Source organism: Aristolochia californica, unplaced genomic scaffold (assembly GCF_029961685.1).
Source record: "Aristolochia californica isolate CCGP_79_NKW_82.1479 unplaced genomic scaffold, dmAriCali1.0.hap1 SCAF_2, whole genome shotgun sequence".
Lineage (NCBI taxonomy): Eukaryota > Viridiplantae > Streptophyta > Magnoliopsida > Piperales > Aristolochiaceae > Aristolochia > Aristolochia californica.
In genome coordinates, this window is record NW_027181881.1 from 41,817,515 (window position 1) to 41,834,840 (window position 17,326).

The following is a 17,326-nucleotide window of genomic DNA, read 5'->3' on the forward strand; positions in this document are numbered from 1 at the left end:
TGGTAAGAATTTATGGCTAAAAAAGTGTTTCTAGGAAACATAAGGTAGTAATGGTCCCCGAAAACGTATTTCTACTAGAAATATCTTTCTTGTGTTTTCTAGATGTTATATGCGTCTTGATCTTTGCTGGTAGTGGATCTATAGGCATTATTCTGAAGTGATTTTAAAAACACAAATTGAAGAAATTATTTTTAGGAATTAAGGGAGTGAATGAAAAAATAACAACTCTCGTACTTCTAACGGAAGAAGGCGCACGATGCTACTCTTCATACTTCCAAGTAAGAAGGAGACACTTTTAGACAAATAGATTGATAAAAAAAAATGACCAGGTTTGACTCAAGATGGAACTAAAAAAATAATTCTTCTATGAAAATAATGATTGAGGAAAGTTAAAAAAAAACTTCAATAAGAAAGTTTTGGGATGGAACATAATAATTAAACTTTATAAGATAATTATTTATTATCACAACTTAACCAATTTGGAAAGCAAATATTCAAGAAAGAATTTTTGGAATAAGGGAGATTTAAAACACTAATATTTGAAATTTAGAATGAGGAAGCAAGACTTTCTAATTAAAAAATCTCAGATATTGTCAAAAAGAAAACCGAACTCATATATGGAAAAACTTCTCTTTAAGGAAACTAATATAACGTGAGATCAAAGAAAGGAAACGTTAAAGGAAGAAAAGATATTCAAGATGGAAAATCTTGAGTAGAGTTTGAAAACAAATAAGAAACTTAACCAAGATTACCAAATCAAAAAGTGAAACAAAAAAATTGGCTTAAATTTGAATTTTCGCATGCAATAAGTTACCGACATGCCCTTTGATTATTCCAATATGGAAATCTCTCCCTAGAAAAATCAGATTAGTTTATTGGGATAGAAAATAGACTCTATATAAATTATCAGTGATGTTGGTACATGAAAATTATTGTAAGAGAGTGTGAAATCTAATAAAAATAAGAATTGGAAAATAAAAAGACTAATGGGAAAAACGAAAAACTTTTTTCTTTCTCTTCCTATGTTGATTTCTAGGGCAATAAATCTTACGAGACGAGAGAAGAGAAAAAACAGGAGAGGAAAAACGGAGAGAAGAGAGAGAGAAATTATGAGGAAAGTAGTTTATTAGAAAATTAATATGTAATCAGTCAATTTTTTTTTTTTCATAAAAGACGTATCGTCTATAGACTAAACGGGTAAGGGTAAAAATGGCCCTCGTTTTACCCCACCCGAAACTGGTTTCCGCCGAGTCATTCTCTCTCGTTCCGCCCACCAGCCACCATCCTGTTCCTGGGATTTTGAAAATTTCACTAGCCTACTTGCTGTCTACTGTGTACTAAATTTCTTTCTACCTCTCTCCGTTCTTCCTATTTCCTCCCGGCGTTCCCCTCTTCTCCAACAAATGCTTTAGGAATTATTTGTTCTAGGGGTTTTAGGGTTTTGGAAAGCCATGATGTACGGTGGAGACCAGCCGCCGCTGCAGCAGGCCGGAGATTTTCATCGGGCCGCACCTCCTCCACTTCCGATGCGACAACCCTCAGCATCCTCAATCAATATACCGTCTGACTTTCATTCCAGTACTGCTCCATACGACGGTAATGTGTGAAGAATCTAACGCATAAAATCTTATGCTTTTGACTTTCATAGTAGGCGCTATTGCAAACTGTAATTTGGAGACTATCATTCATGCTTTTATCCTTTTCTTATACGATATGGTCAAATACAAACTTTTCCTTTCACTCCGTGGAAATTCCCCTTATCTTTTAAAGTTACGCTGGAGTTTTCGTTCAATGCAACTATATCGCCACTTGCTTTTGAATAAGATCAAAGCCAATCTTTCAGCATGATAGAGGGTGCTCTCGGTTAACAAGGCGAGGCAATGGTTTGACTTTACTTTCTGTTCAAGTAAACGATACATTGTCTTCTCTTTCGAACATTCTTGATCTTATTTTCTCTTGCATGTTGCTCGGACTACAAATAAGCGGGTGAACTCTACTATTTTTAAATAGTTCTACCCGCTTTGCTCTCGGTTTTGGAAGTTCTTTCCACATGCGTGATTCCAATTCTCAATAGATAGGTACATCTGGTCTTAGTAAAAGTTTTTGACAAACACTACTATACATGTTTGTATTGCAGCCCATGGAGATAACTTTGCTGCCAAAAGAGTTAGAAAGCTTGTCCATCGGAGAGCTGTGGATTACACCAGTACTGTTGTTAGATATATGCAGGTAAACTTACTGCTATTTCTGATACATCTTGTTACTGTGACTACACTGCACAATAGTGAGGGCCATATGACTCTTTGAAATGTGGACTACCATCCTGTGGATCTTCTGCCCTTGAACAGAAGCTAATGCATTGAAAATGTAATAATTTAGTGGGCCATAAGTGGGTCTTCGAAATCAAATGTGAATCTGAGGAGCAACACAACATTTTTGTAGTGGTTGAAGAATATTTCCAACTGAAGTTTTCTTGTTTCTTTTTAATAATCATAAACACATTTCATTAGTTGTCAAATTCGTCCCCATTTGTCACCTTCTTACTGCTTCTGCATTGAAACTGCATCTGATCCACAAGTGGGACATGCATTTCTCCATGGACTCTTAGATGAGGCAACTTTATTTTTTTAGTTTTTTGGTGATGAGCACTAAAGGGCATTCTGAACAATAAAAGAATTTTTTGTACTTCTTCTTTGAATAAGTTTGCGCATAAAAAATTCAACGCTTTAGTTGTTTTAGTTATTAACAGTTTTAAAATTTTTACTCTGGGCAAAGCACTAAGGTCCTTGGAGTTGCTGATACTGTGGAAATGGCATTAAGGTCTTGACATCATGATTCTAGGATTTCTAAGGGAATACTTTTAAGCCCCTTTGTAGTTGAAGGTGACTCTGTGGTTGCTTCTAGTCAGACCTCTGTGGAGATTGTGCTATTTCTTGGAAATCCAAGACCTTGCTAGTGGCCTTCAAGCTAGTCTGGATTTCTGGATCTGCCAACAGTTAGGAGATTATCTAGGAAAAGAAAAGAGGCGGATTACTGAGCTCCTAGTCCCGAACTCTTTATGTACTTCCAATTCTTTCCATCCTTTATAGATTGTGCTTTTGTTTCTGCAACTGTTTTCTAGCTTGTGGTCTCTGTATTGTGTTTTCCTTTCAATAAGGATCTCTACTAGCTTGTGGTATCTGTATTGTGTTTTCCTTTCAATAAGGATCTCTACTAGCTTGTGGTCTCTGTATTATGTTTTCCTTTTAATAAGTATTTTTACTTGCTTGTGGTCTCTGTATTATGTTTTCCTTTCAATAAGGATCTCTACTAGCCAAAGGAGTTCACTTGTAATATCTTTTAGGCATTTACATGTAACTGCTTCATAAATCCGCTATAGATAATTTAATATAATATGAAAGTAGATGTTTAATGCGAATCAACTTTTTACTATTGAGAAAGTTAAGTTAGAATGTGGGTCGGAAGTAGTTATGTTCAACCTGGCAATGGAAATTAGAAAATAAATATTTTCTTTCATGCATACTCTTTAAAATATGGTTCATATACCTACAAATCCATGGGTTTCAAACTATCATTGCAAGGCTAATCTGTGATTTGCTTGTGCAATAACAGTGCTAAGCCTCCCTGGTGTCATTGAAATATATTTCAAGAGGATCTCTACTAGCTTGTGGTATCTGTATTGTGTTTTCCTTTCAATAAGGATCTCTACTAGCTTGTGGTCTCTGTATTATGTTTTCCTTTTAATAAGTATTTTTACTTGCTTGTGGTCTCTGTATTATGTTTTCCTTTCAATAAGGATCTCTACTAGCCAAAGGAGTTCACTTGTAATATCTTTTAGGCATTTACTTGTAACTGCTTCATAAATCCGCTATAGATAATTTAATATAATATGAAAGTAGATGTTTAATGCGAATCAACTTTTTACTATTGAGAAAGTTAAGTTAGAATGTGGGTCGGAAGTAGTTATGTTCAACCTGGCAATGGAAATTAGAAAATAAATATTTTCTTTCATGCATACTCTTTAAAATATGGTTCATATACCTACAAATCCATGGGTTTCAAACTATCATTGCAAGGCTAATCTGTGATTTGCTTGTGCAATAACAGTGCTAAGCCTCCCTGGTGTCATTGAAATATATTTCAAGAGAATCAAGATTTAGCTGATACTGTTATCTATTTATTATTATGTTGATCTCTGTGTGAATTGTATGGCTGATCATTTTGCTCTGGAGGGAGGGAGATGTTAGCATCTTTGCTATTTTTACATTTCAATAATTAGTTGGGGAATTGGTTTGTAAAGGGTGCAGTTGTGAATTTTGTAGTGTAGCTAGGGCAAGAGTTCTGGTGTCCACAAGAAGGGGTGATGTAGGGGTATTTTGGGAATTTTGAGTAGATAAACTATGGTTAAGTTTGAGAGAAAGAGGGGGAGGGGGGGGGGGGGGTCCATTGCCTTGTGGGACCCATTAAGTTATAATACAAGCACACCAGGGGAAGGTTAGTGTCGAATTTCCCTAAATTGTTTCTCTCTTATATGTTGTTTATGATTGTATATGATCCCAAAGCTCTAATCCCCATTACACTAAGCCACCATTAATCCTGCTAGGCACAAGCTAAAGCTTGGAAACTCCTCCGATTCTAGGTTCATAACAAACTTTTTTGAGAAAAGTGATGGTCCTAGTGCTGCAGTTGTTCGATCAAGGCCAAGGGTTGGGTGTAGAAGAGGTTACTGTTAGACATCCCACCTGTTTCTCTTTTCTCTAGAGATGCTCAGTTAAGGGAACCTAGCATATGTTCTCTCTCTCTCTCATCGTACGATGGGATCTTGAGCACAAGATTTGAGTCAATGTCTACCAATTGTTTGACAGAATTCCCTTCTGAAGAAGACCTTTTTCGTGCATACATACAATGTATTTGGTGAATTGCTCACTCTAGTTCCCACAACCTGCTCTCAAATGGAACCCAAACGAAAAAAAAAAACTCAGGCTGTCACATCCTAGAATGATTAGCTTCCCTTAGTCATGGATGTGTTCTCTGCATGTCTTGATTAGATCGAGCCAATGTGATGGAGGTCCAGGTGATGACACAAACCACCTCAGAGCAGATAACTAGACTAGAATTGGCCAAAAAGAGTTGGAAGTTGAGTTTGGCTTTGGTGCACTTTGGGATAGATATGTCAAGTCAAGCTAGAGACAAAAGATGGCAAACTATATTGCTTGGTGGAGATGTTCCAACCTAAGAACTCAAAATCCAAAGTGTTCGTTTGGGGGACTAAGCTCGACTTCCTAAAATTCAAGATTGAAGAGGGCTTGATAGATAGGATTCTACAAAGTGGAGCAATTCTTGGAACAAGGCAAGATAGTAATGGGAGATCTGGACCCTCAACTTTGTTTCATTGTTAACTCTAAAGGCCTAGTGTTAGTTGGACATAATGGGGGAGTTGGCAGTTGAAAGCCGCTAGGTTTACTGTAGTGGAGATGAAAACTTGCCTATCTTAGGGGTTGTGTTTTGATTCTGATGAAGCAATTTACTATAAGACATATGTGTTTATGATTTTAGTTATACTTATTTGAGGATTCTGGAGGCAATAACATGGACATATCCAAAGAGGGGGGGGGGGGGGGGGGGGGGGGGGGGAGGAACATGGGGTCAAGGATGACACAAGCCATAGTAGTTGAAATTTAAACTTGAATATGAGGTTCTCCATGGAAGGGGGTTGTTTATGTTAGTATTTTTAATATTTTTGCATTTTATTGTGGTAAATAATTGGGAATTGGTTTGTAAGGGTAGAGTTGTCATTTTTATTGTGTAGCTAGGACAACAATATAGATATCCACTAGAGGGAGGTGAGGTAGGGGGTATTTTTATTTGGGGTTTTTATATTGATAAGTTGGATTAAGTTTAAGGGGGTGTCCACTTTCTTGTGGGACCGTTTGAGTTGTAGTCACTTATGAGTGCAATCAGATAAGCACTCCAAGGAAAGGGTTAGCATTGGATTCCCCTAAATTGTTTCTCTCTCTTTCTTTCTTTATGTTTGTTTGATGTCAAGCCCTGGCCCCTTTCATTTCCAAGCCACCATTTATCCATCCAAGCTACAAGCTTAAGCTTAGTACTTGTAGAAGCACTTGTCTACCATTTGCCTTATGCTGCTTTACATTTCACTTGCAATCGTGTGTTATGTGCTCTTGGGCTCGATATGGGCTTGATCCAGGGATATGCTTCTTAATATAAAGGTTTTCCTGTGGAGTCTTAATCTCTTGTTGTCATGGCCGCCCTTTTTTAGTTCTTTATTCTGTTTGTTCCTTTCTTTAATAACTTCCTTTCTATATTATTTCAAAAATAACGTCCTTTCTATCTCAAAAAGACAATTACCTACAAACCCTATGTTTCAAATTAATCCTAACATAACTTTATGATATCCCTAAATGTCTTCAAAATCCTGTTAATCAACTCCAATTTGTCATGTAGGAAAAGGCAGAAAAAAGATCGTCATAAAAAAGAATATTTAAAATATGGGTCTATGAGTTATTTAATGTTTATGTTAGTCCCTAATTTCTTGTACAAGCTCAAATTGAGTGGTTCTACATCATCTTGTGCGAGACTATATTGGAAATGAAGAATTTGTAAGGACGAAAGGGCGAGAAGAGGAAAAGAGAAAGGAGAGAAGAGAGGAGAAGGCTGCACAACAAAAACTCTTGATGTGCAAGCATTATGGGAGATATTGGGATTACGGGATGATCCATCTCGTTTATAAAAAAAGGGACGACCCTCTCCCTCATAGCTTAAAATATAGTAGAGAGTTACTAGAGTGCCCTTATGCTCTATTATACTTTAGTAATAGATATTAAGACAGAATACCCCTAACGAATATAAAATCTACATTTTCAAGTACTCCCCTTCAAGTAGGAGCTTGTGTTGAATAGTTCCAACTTGTTACTAAATAAGTCAAATTGTTTCTCACTCCAAGCCTAAGTTCATAGATCACCCAATTGGTCTTTAGAATGCACAATTGGATCCTTGGCTTGCCATTGCTATGTGGCTTTGACTTTGTCTGCATAATTTCTCACAAAAAACTTGTGAAAAAAAATTCTCGGCTATGAATGTCATCTTGAACTTGCAATTGTAAGATAAATTCTTGTTCCAAACATCATGAACTCCATAACTCCTCTCAAGTTGGAGAACACATAACATGGAGTCCCAATGAATGAAATGTAAGTGAGCTAAAATAGGAAGCTTCTGGTTCCTCTTAGTATTGACCTGTCTTTCTCCCTTAATAAACACCATCTCATGAAATCCAGTTGGACGGAGCCTATGGCACATTGAGAGATCCAATAGGTGACAAAACAAATAATAAAGGTGAATAGAGCAATTCTCACAACCTTGACTCAATGGCACAACAAAATATACTAGTAAAAAGGGTAGAAAAAGATGGGTAACACAACGAACAAGATTTGAAATCAATGAAGAGACAACATAAGATTTCAAATGCTCACTAGTGATTAAAATCATTAAACTGACCGAACTTAGATCAGGTCGAATGGGAAGATTTTTATCTCACTTATAGCTTGACTAGTACAAAAAAATTGCCCCTTAGACCCCATGATGAGGGACCAACCCAAGAAACTCCAACTAAGGTATTAATACAGTTGAATCTCAGAACAAAAGGGAAATGTTTCCTGAAGTAAGCCTTAAACTAGAAAAAGTAACTAAAAGTCTGAACAAGAAACTAAGAGTGGTTTTAAATATTGAACCAACAGATAGGTTTCAACTAAACTCTAGTGTGATCTCACCAAATAATAGAGAGTTCTCTTCACAATTTGAAATGGAAAGGGAGAGAATGGTAGAGAAAAGAATTTAACGGCATTTTTTTTTTGTCGATAGTACATAGCATGTGTACTATAATTTAAAAAAAGAGATGTGGGTGTCTACCATTCTTTAAGGGCCTGTAGGTAATTAACCTAAAAAAAGAACATGTCATGAATCTTGATTACATTTTTATTGGACCCTTTGTGTGGAAGCTTCATCCATCACTGCTGCTTTTTTTTCATCTCAAAACAATGTTGGCTTAAACTTTGCAGATTCGCATGTGGCAGCGGGATGCGAGGGACAGAACAGTGCTACAGCCTACCCCAGCTGCAGCAATTGATGTTAGTTGTCATTTTTTTTGTCTTGCCAAAGATGACTAACAGCTGTTTGGCTATGAGTTTTATTAAATTCAATTCTGTAAATGTTTTTAAAAAGAAAAAAAAATCTGGACTGTATTTCTGTTTTATTGATCTGTCTTACTTTTTTACACTTATGTTTCTTTTAAGTATAGTGAGTATAACCATGAAAGAGATCATTTTGTGTGTAATTTTGTTAATTCAACCTGATTTATGCGTGCAGATGTTACCTACAGTGGCATATGCAGACAACCCAGCCACAAGCTTTGCTGCAAAATATGTTCACACATCTATGAATAAAAACCGCTGTTCCATTAATCGGGTCTTGGTAAGTTTTACATTGTGTGTGTGTGTGGAAAATTATCCACTTCAATGGTTGAATATCTTTTTGATGTCAAAGACTATATTTCTTGATGATATGCTGAACCTTAACTGCTCGTGTTCCTGATTTTTTAGCCTCTTATGGCACTAAGTATAGTACAGGAGTGCTGGTGCTTTTAAGTGCCTGCAACAGTACCATTGTGACCCTTTTTCATTTGTTGTACGTGACTCATTATGCAATAGGATACTGTCATTAATACTTGCTATTGAAATATTACTAGTTCATTATCTATCCCAACCACCTGTCTGATTACATCCATTCAAATTCACTGGCTTCAATGACACTGGATATGTACCACCCCTGTGCTTTGTGTTTTTCAAGGCATCTTTTTGCATTCAACTGTTTCCTCCAATCGGTTATGGGTTGTTTCTTTTGTTTTTTCTCTTTTATGTGCCGATTCATAAATTCACTGTTATCCGATGTTGCAATCTTCATTCAACCCAACCTATACTTATTAGTTGGGAATATGCCTCCTAACTTCAGCTGGCAATTTCAGGAGGAACCAACCCAACTTGAACATGTTCAGAGCTCTGTGTTTGTGTTTTGTGTGGCCTCTATGTTTGTTCTCTAGGTTGTGTGTGTATATTCTCAATTCTTGAGCTAGATTGTTAGTTTGGTCTTGAATGTGAGGGGAGTCTTAGTGGGTAAAAAAGTTTATCTATAGTTGCACACGTGCTCCATTCTCAGGGTAGTTGTCTTCGAGTGATAGCTATTGTGGTTGGGACTATAGTCTCATATTGGTTTGAGCTTGAAAAGATCCTATACTTTTCTTTTGGGAAGGGGCCTCTTATCTTCAGCTATGGCTACGTTTCTTTTTAGTGTTCTTCTTCTTTTATTATATAATATATAAATTGACCCTTCTCTCTGTTGAAGTGGACACCTACTGGCAGGCGCCTTATCACAGGCTCACAGAGTGGTGAGTTTACTCTGTGGAATGGACAGTCTTTTAACTTTGAGATGATTCTTCAGGTAATTGATGCATGCTTGCCATCTGACCCTTGAAAAAACTATTGTTAAATGGATGTCTTCCTTGATTTCTTCATACGTGTTTCCATCATTTTTTTTTCAGGCTCATGATCAAGCAATTAGGTCCATGGTCTGGAGTCATAATGAGAACTGGATGGTTACTGGTGATGATGGTGGTGCTATAAAGTACAATGTTGCATGTTCTCTTATTGAGTGTGATTCCATGTATACTTTTGTTTTGGTAGATGAAATCTTATTTAATTTGTGGACCTGTTTCTAAGGTACTGGCAGACTAACATGAATAATGTGAAGGTAAACAAATCTGCTCATAAGGAGTCCGTTCGTGACTTGAGGTACACTGCAATTCGTTCTGTTGTAATAATTGAATGCTATGGGATACTGCATTGCTTAACAATTTGTCTAATGCAGTTTCTCAAGGACCGATTTGAAGTTCTGTTCGTGCTCCGATGACACCACGGTTAAAGTTTGGGACTTTGCACGGTGTCAGGAAGAGCGTTCACTGTCTGGTACTATACCTTGACTTATTGGATGGCTTTCAAATTATATAGTTGTTTGTTTTATGCAAAATTATGAGGCAAACTTTTCATTTCTAATTTGCTACTTGTTAAAATGTACTATTCACTTAAAAAATTCAATCACCTCTACATTCTAGGTGGTTGGATGAAGTAAGACATGGTAGGCCTCTTGATGTTCTCCAGGGGTCAACATGTTGATCCTTATATACTGGTTTGATTTTGCTAAAGAGTGATTTCTATTTGACTAGTAAATATGTGACTTTATTGTTTACTCTTTTAGGGAAGTCATTAACTCATCTACTTATTAATCATTTGTAACTTTATTTGTTTTGGTCAGTGCAATTTTATTCTCTAAGTATTCACTGAACTGATTTCACGAACACCCACCCACAATCCTACACGTTTGTTTTTATTTGATACCATGAGCCTCCTCAAGTTGGAGGTCTTTTCCTAGGTCTTTTTCTCCATTTAGAATTATTTAGTCATGATTGTCTTTTCACTTGAACAAGTGATTGGTTACTCTGAATGACCCTGTGTGAAGTTTTACTCATTTGACTGATTTCTTTGCATGTGAGGTCTCTCATGAACAACTAGTTCTGAGTGGATCCTACTTGCAATAGTCTTCTTTTTCTGTTTTTATTTGTTTTGTCTAGTATCTAGTGCGCTTGCCTGCTCTTCGTATTTAATTGCTTTTCTCCCTTTTCTAGTCGAAGTCTTTTCATTTCTTTCCCATCTTGATAAAATTTACCAATTTTTTTCAAAAAAGATACTGTTACTTTGCATCAAAACATTGAGGGACTGCCAAGATCTTTAGCTCCTTAGATGTTTCTAGACTTTTCCAATTCTACTAGCTGTTCTCCCTGAATAAAAGTGGTTCACATTTCAAATTATCATGTCGATAGCATCTTGTTGTATGCTTGTTTGAATGAGTGTAATATGAGCTCATGTTGCTACATCTTTGTTTATTATGATTAATTTATTCTAAATGTTGTGACTAAGGCATTCTTGGAGTAACCTAAGTTCTTACCTAAGTTCTTTGCTGTGCTTTGAACTCAGACAGGCCATGGCTGGGATGTCAAGAGTGTTGACTGGCACCCATCGAAGTCTTTACTAGTGTCTGGTATACAATTTTCTGGATATCTATTCTGTATGTTCTTTGATGTATGTAATATACAATTTGATGTCATCCTGCATTCTCCTGTACATTATGATGACAGGTGGGAAGGACAACCTTGTCAAACTCTGGGATGCAAAGACTGGAAGAGAGTTGTGTTCATTGTAAGAACATTTCATTTGTGAAAGCTTAATGTAGGCTTGACTTCTTAACTGAAGGGTATTAAAGTTTTCATTCATGTGTTTCTGCAGTCATGGTCACAAAAATACTGTGCTCTGTGTCAAGTGGAATGAAAATGGGAACTGGGTACTAACTGCTTCAAAAGATCAGATAATCAAGGTTACTAACTGCCTATCTTGTTTAGAGTATATACGGGAAAGATAATTTTTTTTTTTTTTTTTTTTTTATGAAAAAAATTGCTGAGTTGGATGTTGAAGATTTCTGTCAGTGATTGTTGGTGGCTCTTGTGGATGGTTCAATGGCCACCTGCAAGTGTGAGCTTTGGGTTGAAGTCCACCAGGGGAACAGGGTTTAACATTCAAAAAAAAAAAAAAAATCATTGGTGACTCTTTAATATGTCCATTATTTACATGGAAGTACATATATATCGTGACCAATTCAGTGTCAGGGTTAATTGTTTTACTTGTGTTTTCAGCTATATGATATAAGAGCCATGAAAGAGCTTGAATCATTCCGTGGACATCGGAAAGATGTGACAGGTCAGTAGCATCACCATTTGGTGCCACAATTCTGTCCTTTCATTTCATGGTTTGCATCATATTGTGAATATGTTAGTGTAGCATATAGATGATTTATCTGCATGAGCCCAATGGTGAGCTTTCAGCTGTTGTCACTATTTTCTTCATTGAAATGTTTTTGCCCTTCTCTTGAAAACTTTCAGGACATTGATTCTCTTTCCTTGCATATGTTTAAACCTCAATTTATGAATATAATATAACTTGGTTCTTAGGTGGTTTTCCGATGGAAGTTTCTGTATGGGTGAAACCTATTCATGTGAGCATAATCAAACCTTTGAAACTAAAACTTTTCATACTTGTTCTGTTCCTCTTGGTTCTCTAGATATAATTTCCATTTTTGCCAAAAGAAGAAACCGGAGTCTGGATATGAGTAACTGCACAGCGGTGACAGATCTCAAGAACTTTTTTTTTTTTTTTTTTTTTTTTTGAGAGGGTCGTGGACTCGCAACCTTATGCACCTAATGTAAACAGACTACCACTAGACCAAACGGCCTTAGGTTGATCTCCAGAACTTTGAAATGCACATTGGAGCTAAATTCATGTTATTGCATATATTATGAAACATTAAATAAAACAAATAACTGTTGATCAAGTAAAAACAGAGAGACTAAATCCTAGCCCTACAGTTTTGAACTCTACATCCCTATCTGGCAAAAACTCCTCTTTTTTGTTATGGCTTCCAGGTTTTTTGAGGCTGTACTTCTTTCAGCAATATAATCTGTCTCTGTCTCTCTCTCTCTCACACACACACACACATGTGCATTCATGCACACACATACACGGAGTCATTCACTAGCATCAGTTGCCTAAACACAAACAAAATAGTCCAGAAAGAAACAGATAATTTTGTAGAGAAGACTCAAATTAGTCCTAACAGGCCAGATAAAGGATAGGGTAGTGTATTCCAAAGAAGTCAGTCTTAATTAGAATGTTATGACTTGGCACTTGCACAAAAAAATAAAAGTCAAGACTTAGAACACTCCTTCGTCTTGAAATTCTAACTGAAATCAAGCAGCAAATGGAAGAATTACCGGAAAAGTCTATGTTGGAGATAGTTAGGCGAGAATAGATCTGCTCGAGCTTGCTTCACAAAACCAATTGAAGAAATTACATTATGGAATTTCAAATACATTTGGCAGGATACTTGTTTTAATCCATTTATGGATTTCATGAGCTTGCAAACCAATTGCTCACTATCAAAAGCTCAAGTGAAGCTTCACTATGAGTTATTATTTTTAGTAAGGTAGATTTTTATTCAAAGCAGAGCCAAAGGCTAAATAGAGAGGGGGTCCTGTTAGAACAAGGTTGTAAATCTTGTAATGTGATGTGAGCTTGGGGAATGTGATTCTGCCATGAGAATTTACACCAAGGTTCTGGGAGTGATTTAAATAAACTAATTGTAGCATTTTTTGTTATGAGCAAAAAGATGGGTTTGATAGGTTGGAGTTTGTGACATATGCTACTTTTCCTTGAGGAGAAAAATGAAATGGGGGTGTAAGTTTCAGTTTTTACTTTTTTTTTTGTTTGGTTGTCTGTGTTTGCCCTCTTGAACTGCCTTTTAAAAAAAACTTGTTGTTATCTAGGTTATCAGAAAACATAGCATTTTGGATCTAAATGATATCTATCAATTGGGTCCAAATGTCAGAAATTCAGTGGTGTCCACTGATTGACGTGGGTAGACTCAATTTCTTCTTGAGTCATAGGAGTGGTTTACCTACCTGAGCTTGTAGAGACTAGGGGTCTGTTCATTTGTGTTTCATTATATATTCAGCCCTTGAACAGATGTATATGGCATATGATTACAAGATTTGGAGCTTGTGTGCATGTGAGTTGCAGTGGGTATTGGCAATGTTGTGAAAAAGAAAAAAAGAAGTGGGTATTGGCATTTGACACTGTTGTATTCATAATTTTGTGTTACCAGCTTTGGCCTGGCATCCATTCCATGAGGAATACTTTGTGAGCGGGAGTTTTGATGGATCCATCTTTCATTGGCTTGTGGGGTAAATTGCAATCCAAGACCATAATTTTTAGAACCTGATGTGTTCTTAGATTTGCATTTTGTTCTCTTACTGAAACTTAAATGGGTATTGTACAGACACGAAACTCCGCAGATTGAAACAGTTGGTGCTCATGATAACAGTGTCTGGGATCTTGCTTGGCACCCCATTGGCTATATCCTTTGCAGGTAGCCTGGTTCATTTTGTTGAATTTTCGAATGAAATCACAAGCTAGATTGGCATTTCAATGGTTCTGAATGCACTCTATTAGAGACCTCATGTATCGCAATGCAATGCTTCTTGACTATTTGCTTGAAGTCTCAAACCCCAAAGCAGTACAGTTAGCTTCTATGAGTTGGAAGTCCATTAGCTGTGACTTCTTTTTGGCTTAATGTTACCTGAGATATTTCTAACTTTCAAATGTTACGTCTTTGTATCTGTCTCTCCTGCAGTGGTAGCAATGATCATACAACAAAGTTTTGGTGTAGAAACAGGCCTGGAGATCCTTGCCGTGATAAATATAATATGGGTTACAATCAAGGTTAGTACTCTTTCTCTGCCTGTCTGTCTCTCTCTCTATATATATATAAATATTGCACATCTGAGATTTGATATTTACAGGTTATGGCGACCAAAATGCTTCTTTTGCTGCTCGTGCAGCTGGGGGCTTCCCGGTACCTGAAAACCCACCCACTCCTGGACCCTTTGTTCCTGGACTGACTCGAAATGAAGGAGCAATACCTGGTGTTGGAATGGCAATGCCTTTGTCTCTTGATACCTCTGATCAGGTGGGGGAACAAAGGCAACCTCTTATGGGAGCTCCACCTCTACCTCCTGGTCTGCCTCCTGCTGCTCAGCAACAAGTGTATCAGCAAGGTCCACCACAGCAGCAACATTTAGTAGCACAGCAAATGGTCTCCTTACCGATGCCGCTTCCAAGTAACCTGCAGCAGTTGCAACCTCCATTACATCTAACACGACCTTCTCATCCTCATTTACCTCGCCCCCCTCCACCACCCCTTGGGATGCATACCACTATCCAGTCTTCCATGCCTATCCCTTCGTCAACACCAATGGCAGTGGCTGGTCAAATGGTATTGTTTTCTATTTAATCGTTCATTGTTTTGGATGACTGAAGTAATTTTAGAAAAAGGTGAATGGCTTCTCATTTATCTATATATATATGCTTTAGGGAATGCAAGGTTCTGCAAGTCAGAATTTTTCTCCAATGCCTCAAGGGCACATGATTGGCATGAATCCTCCTATGCCACAAGGTCCTGTGCCTGGTAGCATGATGCCACCTAATATGGGGAGCTACACAAATGGCATTGCTAACATGCAGGTTCCAACAAGTGGAAATGGGGGACAAACATTCCCTGTGGGCGGAGTGTTCAACCAAATGCAAACTGGACAACTGGGTCCTGTTCCGGGGTTAACTGCTTATCAGGTATTTCGGAGGATCATCTTGCCTTTTGTTAAACATTTTAAAGTAAATCTTGATTCCTATTGCAATAATGCCTCTCCCAATTATAACATTGTGAGTGGCTGCAGATGAGGCAGATGTCCTTGCAAGTTGATAATTGGATAAAGTGGTCATTCTCTGAATGCACTATTAGGAAAACAATCTTTTCCGATTATTCTAATTCTTTCTAATGTGTGTAGCCATTCTTACCTTCATCTTAAAGTTGGGCTACTCTTCTAAAAGTTCTATGAGTGTTCAATTCCAAGTATGATACTCCCATCTGACAGTCTCGAGTAGTTCATCAGGACGTAGCTGTTTGAGGAAGTATGCTGTGTGCTGGTCTTTTTTGACATTGCTCTCAGTGCGAAAATTGTGCTTGATTTTGCCTTTTTTCTCTTTTGTTTTTGCTGGAATCTTTAAATTATGCAAATATTTCTATTTCTAAAATAATATCTTGTGGTTTCTGCAGTCTGGGATGGGAATTGGAGCAAATATGGGGCTTCCACCACCACCTCCACCACCTCATGGCTCAGCACCACAATAAAGACTGGTGCTTCTTGTATGTAAACTACTACTGGAATACTGCATTTCTTCTGCTTTGTGGAAGATCAAGTGACTTCGAATTCTAGGTTCCCATGATCATTTCTAGCAATGCCAATTTTGCTTGGGCGATTGAGATGCAGATTCACTTGTATTACATGGTAATGTGAGAGAAGTGATTGGGTTTTTACTTTCACAATGACACTTTGATTAAATATTTGGAGGAAAACGAAACTGGGTACTGCTTGGTTTCCAACAAGCTAGTCTGCACATGTTTCTTTCAGCACTCAAATATGCCAAATGGAATAGTTTTGGAGTGAGCACTAGGAAATTGGTGTGTTTCTTATTTATTGGAATGAGATGAACAATTATAATGTAGTAAATTACATTGTTAGTTGTTTTGGAAAGTTGAAATCTATTTGTCTTAAAATATTGGAGTAAATGATGCTGCACTAGTGATCTTATTTTTGTCACCAATAATTACAGTATTACCTGCCACCTTGTATACCAAATCACTTCTTAGAATTTTTCACAAATTTTGACTGGTCCTACCCCACTAAATCTGTAAAACCCAGTTGTCATAGAATCTTTGAAGCCACAAATTTAGATTTTTCAGTTTGCATTATACTGAGGTCACTTCATGTACACTTATTTACATAAATTATTCTTGGAAAACATTATTAATGCTTAGCTCACGAAGGATTTAAAGACAATTACGTGGACTGGAAACTTCTTCCATTGAAATTAGTGAAGCCTCAAATACTAAACTTGTGTTCTAGGGCTGATATTTATACTAAGAGCATTATTCTAAAAATAACACAAATGTCCCTAATAGTAGGATAATTTTGTCATAATATATCTAAAATATAAAATATAAAAATAATAAATAATATTCATCGGCAGCAACCATTTTGTCAAGGACAATTATCTTCTTGAGTGGAATTTCTAAGCTGCCCAACAATATCGCTTAAGATATAGATTTTTATTGGCAAAATTACTTTTCCTCTATGAAATATTTATCACATTAAAATAAAAATTAATAATATTCCTGGGTGAAAAAGATTTGTCGAGGCTTTAATTCACACATCACAAAAGAACACCGATTTTTTTGTTATCGATATTCTTCTATTGGTGTTTACTGTCCAAGAACCCGTGCTTAGGAAATTCCACTAGTATAAGCTTTAATACCTTAGTATTTCACAAGAAAGAGATTCTAGCTCTCCTTCAAGTCACATGTATGCTCATATACACAATTACAAACAATCTCCCTTAAGATTGAACTAGATTCTAGCTTTAACAAGCTTTTCTAAGTAGTTTCAAGGTTCTAGATGAACTTTTCAAATAAAATCAAAAGATTATAACAAAATGAAAACCTTACATCTTTTTGAAGATTAGAGAGACAACCTTCTCCT

The 17,326-nt window shown here is 36.8% G+C and overlaps 1 protein-coding gene across 1 annotated transcript; it reads left to right on the forward strand.

The window, feature by feature from the left end:
* The first annotated feature begins 1,256 nt into the window (after positions 1–1,256).
* On the forward strand, positions 1,257–16,297 carry LOC137956732 (flowering time control protein FY). Its single transcript, XM_068804333.1, has 18 exons — positions 1,257–1,596; positions 2,138–2,229; positions 8,076–8,144; positions 8,383–8,487; positions 9,415–9,510; positions 9,611–9,693; positions 9,789–9,860; positions 9,937–10,034; positions 11,104–11,163; positions 11,261–11,321; positions 11,409–11,496; positions 11,813–11,876; positions 13,837–13,915; positions 14,011–14,100; positions 14,365–14,453; positions 14,534–15,006; positions 15,105–15,359; positions 15,844–16,297. The coding sequence occupies exons 1-18, from the start codon at positions 1,452–1,454 to the stop codon at positions 15,916–15,918; spliced, it is 2,094 nt and encodes a 697-aa protein (XP_068660434.1). The 5' UTR covers positions 1,257–1,451; the 3' UTR covers positions 15,919–16,297.
* Positions 16,298–17,326: the final 1,029 nt, after the last annotated feature.

What these genes read in the sequence shown, in the direction of transcription:
- LOC137956732 (XM_068804333.1), top strand. Translation starts at nt 1,452, where the DNA reads ATGATGTACGGTGGAGACCAGCCGCCGCTGCAGCAGGCCGGAGATTTT. An exon ending in ACTTTGAGATGATTCTTCAG is followed by an intron (nt 9,511 to 9,610) that starts GTAATTGATGCA and finishes TTTTTTTTTCAG; the next exon opens with GCTCATGATCAAGCAATTAG. An exon ending in ATTGGCTATATCCTTTGCAG is followed by an intron (nt 14,101 to 14,364) that starts GTAGCCTGGTTC and finishes TCTCTCCTGCAG; the next exon opens with TGGTAGCAATGATCATACAA.